This window comes from Miniopterus schreibersii (assembly GCF_964146895.1).
Source record: "Miniopterus schreibersii genome assembly, chromosome: 8".
NCBI classification, from domain to species: Eukaryota; Metazoa; Chordata; class Mammalia; order Chiroptera; family Miniopteridae; genus Miniopterus; species Miniopterus schreibersii.
Window position 1 is genome coordinate 10,532,132 of NC_138109.1, and position 9,999 is coordinate 10,542,130.

At 50.0% G+C, this 9,999-nt stretch overlaps 1 protein-coding gene across 1 annotated transcript; it reads left to right on the top strand.

Annotated features, from left to right (window-relative positions):
• Positions 1-1,510: 1,510 nt before the first annotated feature.
• Positions 1,511-9,179, top strand: DDOST (dolichyl-diphosphooligosaccharide--protein glycosyltransferase non-catalytic subunit). The gene is made up of 11 exons (XM_081145260.1): positions 1,511-1,741; positions 1,954-2,064; positions 5,331-5,417; positions 6,179-6,282; positions 6,417-6,511; positions 6,804-6,897; positions 7,151-7,299; positions 7,624-7,771; positions 8,356-8,476; positions 8,601-8,707; positions 8,793-9,179. The coding sequence occupies exons 1-11, from the start codon at positions 1,579-1,581 to the stop codon at positions 8,940-8,942; spliced, it is 1,329 nt and encodes a 442-aa protein (XP_081001386.1). The 5' UTR covers positions 1,511-1,578; the 3' UTR covers positions 8,943-9,179.
• Positions 9,180-9,999: the final 820 nt, after the last annotated feature.

A 9,999-nucleotide genomic window follows, 5' to 3' on the forward strand; every position in this document is an offset into this window, starting at 1 on the left:
ATTTTAATTACTGTGGTTCATGCCACAGGCATATGCCTGGGCAAAGGAGCTCACATCCTGGAGAGGCTGGGGTGGGGTGGAGGGTGCTTAAGTAACTGCCGAGATTAGTCTAATCCTAGGCAGGGTGCAGTATGTACTTTGAGTAAGAGGAAGTGAGATCAGGTCTTCATGGGAACAAAGTACCCTTGTGAAGGGAGCAGCACCAGGTGGTGGGGGGGATGGGGGCTCCCATAAAGGATGGAGAGTATCTGGGGAGGCTTAAGAGGGGAATGTGGGGAGGGGCTCCCGGTAGAGGGAGCTGCATGAGCAAAAGGCAGGAGGTGGGGAAGATGAGGGTATGTTAAAGGTTGGGAGAGACCTGTTCCAGGTGAGCCCTGAGCAGGAACTAAGAGGATGAAGTTGCAGAGATGAGTTTAGGTAGAGACCTGAGAGTCAAGTCTTTGGGTGGCAGACTCCTTAGCAACCGTTTGGTACCATTAGGTCTGAGTTAGAGGTGGACTGAAGTCTTGGAGCTGCTTGTGGTAGCTTTAACTTAGACCTGTGATGGGACTGAGGCAGGTCTGAAGTTAGCCCTGCCCCTGGATCAATTTAGAAGGGGTGGGAGCCAACACTACTGAGTGGCTGCTCAGCCTAGCCCGGCACTAGCGCCTTAAAACCTGCTCTAGCTGAGCCTCCCGGTTGATTCCTGGTCAGGGCACATGCCTGGGTTTCCGGCTGGATCCCCAGTGGGGGGCGCGCAGGAGGCAGCCGCTCAATGACTCTCATCATTGATGTTTCTCCCTTTCCTTTCCTCTCTCTAAAATAAATAACATTAAAACACACGAAAACCTGTTCTAGTCCTCCCAAGAGCCCAGGGCTGTTCCAAAGGCACGCAGGTGAGCAGGAGCTGCTTCTGGCTATTTTTATTTCCAGCCTAGGACAGTGGCCTGGAGAGAAGTGAAATCGTCCGGTAAAAGGACTAGTGAGAGACAGAGCTTGGGAACGAACCCAGTTAGAGATTTTTAATCTCTAGGCTAGTACACCGCGCGTTCACCTGCCTCCAGCGTGGGCCACCAGGCTCGGCAGGGCAGGCCCGTGCCCCGCAAGCCACGGGAGACTAAAGTGTCCCTGTCCCTGATCTTATTTTTCCAATCTTCTCCTCTCTGGAGATGGCGGAGGTGGGGCCTGAATCTGCCCCAGACCAGTGAAGACCGAAGAGGTACTTAGTCCGCGGCGACCGCCGCCGCTCCCGCTGCTCCCGCTTCCTTTCGGACCGGGCCCGCCGGGACCAGACTGATGAAGAGTCCTGTTGATTGGCCGCGGCTGCAGAGCTGTCTCTCCAGGATTGAGCCGTTTCCTTTGGGGAGGCGGAGCCGCGCGCCCCTTCCGCCAATAGGGTTCAGAGGCTCCGCCTACTACAGAGGCACTTCCGGTGATACTCCTGCCCCTTTTCTTCTGAGCCTGCACTCGGGGCACCTGGCCCCCGCGCACCAAGATCACTTCCGGGTGGAACTCCGAGACCCCGAGCCGCGATTGGCTAACCTTAGGCAGGGTACTTCCGGTGTCCAGGTGCTTGGGTGCTTTGCCTGGAGTAGAAAGATGGAGCCTGGCGCCCCGTCCCGTGCTTGGTCCCTCTTGTGGCCGCTGCTGCTCCTGCTGCCCTCTCTTGGCCTGGTCGGCGCCAGCGGCCCCCGCACTTTAGTGCTGCTGGACAACCTCAACCTGCGGGAGACGCATTCGCTTTTCTTCCGGAGTCTAAAGGGTGAGACGGGAGGCCGAGGGGGCGGCGGGTGAGAGTCTGGGTTTGGAAAGGTCCCCGAGCCTGACCGCAACGGCCACCCTCCCTCCACTCGTTTTCCACGAGCGGGCAGCCCAGGTCTGGCCTGCCGCTTTGGGGAGGGTCGTCGTGATCTCTGCAGCGGTGGGTTTCCTTTTGCGTCCCGTCTGCCTCAGTTCCGTTTTCTTCTTGTCCAGATCGGGGCTTTGATCTCACATTCAAGACCGCAGATGACCCGAGCCTCTCTCTTATTAAGTACGGGGAGTTCCTCTATCACAATCTCATCATCTTCTCCCCCTCGGTAGAAGGTAAGAGCTTCGCGTCACCCCCAGAACCGGGATTCGAGGCTCAGTACTGACCTGTCGCTTTCTTCTGGATCTTGAGCATGTTCTGGGTCATGGGATGGGTCACCAGCCCTGGCCGCAGCTGCTGCCGGTGAAGAGGAAAGTGTTTCTAACCTGGGCGCATCTCCTTTCTAAAAGACACAGCTGAGGATTGTAGGGTCAAGTGTTGCCACAGACCAGGGAGCCTGGGGCCCTGCTAAACTGAGAAGTGAATTTTCTCTGTAAAGGGACTGATAAGAAAGATGGAGAATCCCCAAGTGAGGTTGGCCTGGGTGGAAAGAGGAAATGGCATGCTACTAATACAGTGTGCTGTAAAGAGGTGTGTAGCAGTGGAACTTAAGAATTCAGGTGATTCAAAGAACCTGTTAATTTTCTAGCCCGGCCCCCTGTTTGAGGCTGGATGGATATATCCAGGATCTACCAGAGGGTTGGGCAATTGTTGAACAGAATGAATATCCTTACTAGATTATCCAACTCATACTTCAGTATTCCTGTGACAAAGAGCTTATTATGAGGCAGTCAACTCCACCACTGGATAACTGTTAAGAGGTTCTTATATTAAACTAGAATTTGTCTCCTATTTCCTACCTTGTTAATTTGGGGTAGGGAGAAGAGGAAGGGGTTTCTTCTTCTCAGGGCCTTAGAGAACGAGTCTAGTGCTTTCTTTGCTTGGAGGCACAGCCTTCACATAATCATGGCCTATTCAGCTGTTTCTTCTCCAGACTAAATGCCTGCAGTGCCTTTGGCTGTTTCTCTGCTGAGCTTTTTGGTGAGCATCTAGTCATTCTCTTTTGGCTTCAGTTTTTCTTTTTCTCAGAGGACTCAGGTTGCCCGTCTGGGGTAAGACAGGACTGCCATCTCTTCCTTCAGTTGCTGAAGCTTAGGAAGTCTTTTCGCTCCGTTGGCAGCTACTTTATTGTCTATAGTTCATGTGAGATTGGGTTCAGCCAAATCCCTGAAGTATTTTTCTTTAGGCTCCCAACACTTGCCATATCACCCCCAACTCTCCCGCAAAATGTGCCTTTGGAATTGGCTTTTCGGAGGCAAATGTAGTTGGGTGGAAGTGACTCCAGGTTGAACAAGTTAAAATCTTCAGGTTACTGGGCAGGTGAATGGAGCCTTCAGCTGGTTGGTCGGCGTTTGCCAAGTTTCTATTGTGTTCTGAAATAGGTTTTGAACAGTGACAAGAGCCTGCCCTTGAGTTCTTTCAGTCAGTCTTTGAGGGAATAAGAATAAGGACTTGAAATGAGGTGTGGGAGGGTGGATGTGGTGGATGGAGAACCGTTGTGCTCAGGAGGTCGATTGGGAGTGTCACTGAGGAGGGAAATGGTGGGTGAGATCGGGAGAAGGTTGAGGAGGTAGATGGGAGAAACATCAGAGAGCCTAAGACAAGTGTTTACCAAATGTTAGTCTACCTTCTGTACCTTCATGATTTTTACCATAGTCCATATCACCTGTGCTAATAATTAGTATTTTTCTTTAAATTGACTTGCTTTTAAAACTAAAATAACATTTCAGAGGAAACCAGTAATGAACTCAGTATCACCATGGAAATGGAAAGTCAGTATGTGACCCCTTGCTTTCAGTAGAAGGTAACTATAAATAGAATAAGTACAGTGCTAAATTCTAGCGGGATTCTGTTCCCTGCAGAAAGCTTTCAGCCCTAGGCTTCCTCTTACAAGAGGAGATTAGCAAGTGTGAGGGAAGTGTTAAAGACCAGTATCAAACTAAGACATTCTCTCTGATGGAGGAAACTCTCTGAGAATCACTGTCATTTAAAGCCCTGCCCCACATCACGCACCTTGTCACCTTTTCTGCCTCTGGGAAACGCTGCTGCAGTTTGTTCAGGCACTCCTGGGGAGAAGGCTTGTATCTGCTGGAGGGGGTTCAGGGTAAGGGTTTGGCCCCTGCTCTAAGATGGCTTCTGTGGTACTCGGGACCTCCGTTAGCCCTCTCAGGTATGAAATTGCTGGCCTGGCTTCCTTAGCCATGAGTCAGTGGGTTCCTTGCCCTTTCTGGGGTCAGGAAGCTCCCAAGTCACATTCAGTAAAGCAATGGCTACAGAAGAAGGATACATAGCATGTCCTCTGTACCCAGAAAAATCTGGGCCCCTTTTTGTAGGTAGGGAAATAGGCTTAGAAAGGTGAAGGGATGCCTACATTTAAGCCTGGGTGTCTCCATTTTAACAGCAGCACAGTTAATATTTTGGACTGGATAATTCTTTGTTGTGAGGGTGTCCTGTGTACAATAGGATGTGTAGCAGCTTCCTGGACCTCTACCCACTAGATGGCAGTAGCTATCTGACAACCAGAAATGTCTTTAGACCTTGCCCCTAAGGGACCACTGTACCATACCAAGATGCTGTTTTTGAATTGTCTAAGACTCTGCCTGGCCTCTGTAGGACAGTGGACGGATGACTTTGTAAATGTTGTATGAGAGGCTGGGTCCCCAAATGCAAGATGTTCTGTCTGGGCCTGAAGGAAAAGTAAGGTGTTTTTTGTTTTTTTCCATGCAAGTTACCACAGAAAAGAGGGACATTCTAATACTCAGATCTTTACAGCTAGTTTGGATGCTTATGGCAGTCACCTGACCAAATTGACCAAAAACGGGTATGATCTCACAATTACAAATGCTGGAAATTAATGAGAATTTTGGTGATCACTTTTTTTTTTTTTTTAAGCACAGTATATGAAGTGGCTCTGTTATGGTACTATGGATATAAATCTGTAGGATTACTAGGAAAGACCCTATATATGTTGGGCAAATGAGTACTAGTCTCAGTGACAGCATCATCCTTCAAATTGCTCTTTCTCAGACAACTTAGATGGAAGTGAAGTTGATGGGTTCTTGAAAACTGTTAGGTGACCCCAAAATGGCTCTAGAGGTGCAGGTGATGAGTCTGAATGAAGTTTTGTGACATGAGTAGGAAATTGCAGCATTTCTAAACAAATCTCTTATATGTGACTTGAAGTGTGTGTAACTTGACAACTATAATTGGTGGGTGTTTAATTTATACTAAAAGTTTATGAATGGAGCCATTTGGATCATCACAGTGGGAAAATAGAATTGCCCTGTGTCAGGGCATGTATGGTAAATGTCCTTCTCGTTTGGGCCTCTAGAGGGAGATATTCTGATGATTGTGGCTGTCCTCTGTCCACCTTCCCCCGCCCAAATGTCAGAGGAGCAGTGAGAGGAACCCTCTGGATCACTGAGTCTGGTGCCTCTTTCAGATTTTGGAGGGAACATCAATGTGGAGACCATCAGTACCTTTATTGACGGTGGAGGCAGTGTCCTGGTAGCTGCCAGCTCAGACATTGGTAAGTTTGATTTCAGAAGTTCTGGTGCTTTGCACCGTTTCTCCAAGAAGCTTGGAGAGCTTTACAGATGGAAGCTACCAGATTGTCATTCACTGGGCGGTCCTTGGCCAGGGAGTGAGGGAACTGCAGAGCCATTCACTCCCTCCTTCCCTGTTACCAGAGCCAATGAGAGGCAGGTTCTTTTAGGGGCTAGGAACCCTGTTCTTGTTTGTTTTTTAACTTTGTTGTGTTTTTACTTGTTTTGGTGGTTCTTTTCTTAAAAAGAGGAGAGAAGTAGGAGGAGGCTAATTGGGTGGAGCCCAAAAGCATTGGACAGGTTTTCATTTTGTTTTGTTTACTACTTTGGAAAATTCTAAAGATACTTAGAAGTAGGAAGAGAGCCCTGTGTACTTATCACCCAGTTTCAACCATGAATAACGCCTGGCCCATCATGTTTTATTGTTTTTTCAGTATTGACAGCTGTTAAGAACCATATTGGGTGGGGTTCTTGGCAAGGTGATGGGAGAGAGAAACCTTGTAAGCTGATCCAGGTCAAGTTTGCCGAGGTGTTTGCTTCACAGAGGTTTTTGTGCAGAACCAAGGTCACTGTGTATTTGTGGAGCAAGGCCAGGTGTTTTTTTGTTTTGCGAATTCAGATTGAAACCTCACGTGCTTTACCATGCTGTTGCCCAGGGTTCCAGCTGGTGAAGCTGCAGCGCCCTGGGGATGGCTGGGAGAGTGAGCCCTAGGGGCTCAGCCAGGTGTCTCTTCGGTCTATGTAGGTGACCCTCTTCGCGAGCTGGGCAGTGAGTGTGGGATTGAGTTCGATGAGGAGAAAACGGCTGTCATTGACCATCACAACTACGACATCTCAGACCTTGGCCAGGTAATCAGGCCTGTCACCTTACAGGTTTCAGTCCCCTAGAGCAAAGTTCAGCCTAGAGACCGTGCAGGAGTTGGGAGGGACCCCTGGCTTGGGGGCGCCTCTCTCTGACCACCTCCTCCCCTCTGCTGTTGCAGCATACCCTCATTGTGGCTGACACTGAGAACCTGCTGAAGGCCCCCACCATTGTTGGGAAATCGTCTCCAAATCCCATCCTCTTTCGAGGTGTTGGGTGAGTGAGCAAGGAGCGGCCAACAGAAACCTGGGGAGTTGAGGGGACTACTCTGTTTTGTCAGGAAACCAACCAAACTTGTGATTATTCAGGGGTATTCCTTTCTCCAGAGGATGCAGATGAAATAAAGTCATGACACTGAGTCAGATTTCATAGTTACAGCAAGAGGAGAGCTAAGTGTTGCCTATTGAGAGAGCAGGATTCATTCCCGTGAAGAAGTGGCCCTCGGGACCACAGGTCCTTTGGGCTTGGTTCTTGGGGTCTGAGTTGGGTGGTTCTGTTCCTTCTCCAGGATGGTGGCTGACCCCGACAACCCTTTGGTGTTGGACATCCTGACGGGCTCTTCCACCTCTTACTCCTTCTTCCCAGATAAACCCATCACCCAGGTGAGGGGCCTTGCAGCCTTGAGACTCCGGCTTCTGGGCCCAGGAGCAAAGCTCTTTTTTATCTGAAGTGGGCAGGAAAGCACATTGTGAGAGGCTGATGAAATGAGAAGTGGTGGAGCGGGGAAGCGGGCAGAGCAGTGGTGTTTCAGGTTTGCCTTCAGGTGGGGAGGGTCTAGCCCACTGTCCTTTTGTGCTGGGGGCCCAGTGGCTTGTCCTTTGTGCTGGCTCTGGGCTGACAGCCCCGTGTTCCTAGTATCCCCATGCAGTGGGGAAGAACACCCTCCTGATCGCTGGGCTCCAGGCCAGGAACAACGCCCGGGTCATCTTCAGCGGCTCCCTCGACTTCTTCAGTGATGCCTTCTTCAACTCAGCAGTGCAGAAGGCCACGCCTGGCTCCCAGAGGTAGGTGCCAGGGGACTTAGGGGCATGTGGTCTGGCGGGGGCTCTGCAGAGGGAGAGGACTTGGATGGGGAGGAAGAAGCCTTTGGCTAAAAGTCAGAGGCTAAGTATCTCTAGGTGTTTTAAGATTGAGGACTTGACTTTGTTGCTATATTGGCCACTCCAGACTTTTCTAGTAATGGCTTCTCTGGAGATATTTTGAAAATCGTGTACTTATTGTACGGTGACACCCAAAGCAACGCCACCTCACATCTTTTCACTTTTGTGTTCCTGCTGGGAAGAAGTTGGTTCTGGTGCTCCAGCCTCTCCTGTTTTCCCTTTCTGCAGGTATTCCCAGACAGGCAACTATGAGCTAGCTGTGGCCCTCTCTCGCTGGGTGTTCAAAGAGGAGGGTGTCCTCCGTGTGGGGCCTGTGTCCCACCATCGGGTGGGCGAGAAAGCCCCACCCCATGCCTACACTGTCACTGACCTTGTGGTAAGAGCTTGGAGGAGGAGGGCCCTGAGGTTCTAGCCAAGTTGACCCAGCTCAAAAGCATTTATGCAGCACTCCTGTGCTGGGCCTGAGGGGCCTAAAAAAGGGTGAGGAAGTTAACCTCTACCCTGAAGGCAGCTCAGGTGCAGAGAAACCAAGATCCTGAGTGTGGGAGTGCAGACGTGGGAGGGGCTTTGCTGGCACTGCCTAAAGTGGGGATCACAGGAGAAATGCCATTGGAGCCTGGTTTGAGGATGAGTGTCAGGCAAGAGAAGTGGGGAAAGGCAAGAGAGCAGCGAATATGGAAGCAGGGATGCCCGAGAGTACCTGGCACATTGCAGGGGTGGAGCGCGGTTTGGGTGCAGATTTTCACTGACCTGGTAAGAGGTGGATGCGAGTCAGGGGGGTTAGCCTGCTGGGTGGTATTTCAGTCACTGCCCAGGGGTGGGGCGTAGGGCTTGCTCAGGTTTTCACACTCCTGGGTGTTCGTGCCAGATTCTTGAGTAGGGATTTGGTGCAGCTCTGGTGGCGGCGGCGGCGGCATCTTTCATCACCGGCCCCCCTGGCTAACTGGCCTTTTCTCTCAGGAGTACAGCATCGTGATTGAGCAGCTCTCTAATGGCAGGTGGGTCCCCTTTGATGGTGATGACATTCAGCTGGAGTTTGTCCGCATCGATCCTTTTGTGAGGACCTTCTTGAAGAAGAAAGGTAAAAAGCAGTTCTCACAGAAGCTGCCGGAAGACAGCCTGCCTCTGGCTCGCTCTCGGGAGGTGGGAGGCTAATGAGACACACTTTGGGAACCTCCTGGTTACCCGTTGTCGATCTTTCCCAGGTGGCAAGTACAGTGTCCAGTTCAAGTTGCCAGACGTGTATGGTGTGTTCCAGTTTAAAGTGGATTACAACCGGCTAGGCTACACACACTTGTATTCTTCCACTCAGGTAAGCATGGGTCACACAGTCCGCTTCAGCATGCGCCCCACCCCGGCTTCGGGTGGCCAGGCCCATCACTCCTGTCCTGTTGTAGGTATCAGTGAGGCCACTGCAGCACACGCAGTATGAGCGCTTCATCCCTTCAGCCTACCCCTACTACGCCAGCGCCTTCTCCATGATGGCGGGACTCTTCCTCTTCAGCATCGTCTTCTTGCACATGAAGGAGAAGGAGAAGTCGGACTGAGGGCCAGGGCCCTAGACTCCTTACAGCGTGGAGATGAGGGATTTTAGTAGGATTTGTGTTTTGTTTTTGTTTTTAAAGCCGTGGGACAGCGGCATAGCCTTACCTCAGTGGGAGATTGAGTACCTAGGGGTGGGGGTTAGGGAATGATTTTTATGTTTTTCCACATTGTGGTAAGTGGTATTTTTCATAAGTGCAGTCACTTTCATTTCTAAAATAAAGCGAAACATTGCCCTCAGACTTCACCTGGCCCCCACTGTGCTTTGCTAATGGAGGGGATGTTCTTTGGTAATGACTGGATACAAAACAGCAGATGGCCTCTTTTAATTTTGCCAGAGACTGGACTGTATTTTAACTATGAAATGACACTGTTTCCAAACTTCCCAAGGGATAAAACAATGTTAATACTACCGAGGCCAGTGGGGAATCACGGAAATGGGAAGTCTAAGGTAACAGCACTTGCCTTTATAACACACAGAATTGCTTGGTTTTCAAAAGAACCTTAAATATATGTTCACTTGCTTTAGGCAATAGCCCTGTTCCTAAAAAGCACATGTAAAATTATATGTGCAACCCCTTCTCCATTGTTCTCTGCCCACAAAATTTTCTTGTCTTTATGGCCTAAGAATCAGTCTTAAAGCCAAATAGTTCCAAGCACATATGTTTTTTGTAAATGTGCGTTTAATTCTTCACAGTTCCTGTAAGAAATGCTAGTCAGAAGGAAATTGGCAAGTTTAAAACACTGCACTGTGAATTTCCATTTCCTCGGTCATTTCAGCTCTGCTAGACTCAGTTCAGTAGCTGGAGTACATTATTTTCTCATTTTGATATCTGAATATACTGACCTGTGCAAATGTTTGCCTTAGCTCAGGTAACATGCGGCTAATAGCACTGCCTTGACCTGGATCCTCTACAATGTGGCGTGCAGGTCCACCCTTCCTCAGCCCAGCCTCATCTAACAGCCCAGCTCAGCCATCTACTCTTCAGAGGTCTGTGAAGACAGAACATGACTGAAGGTAGTCAGCAGTTAACACCTGAGTATACCTCCTTACCTGGTGCA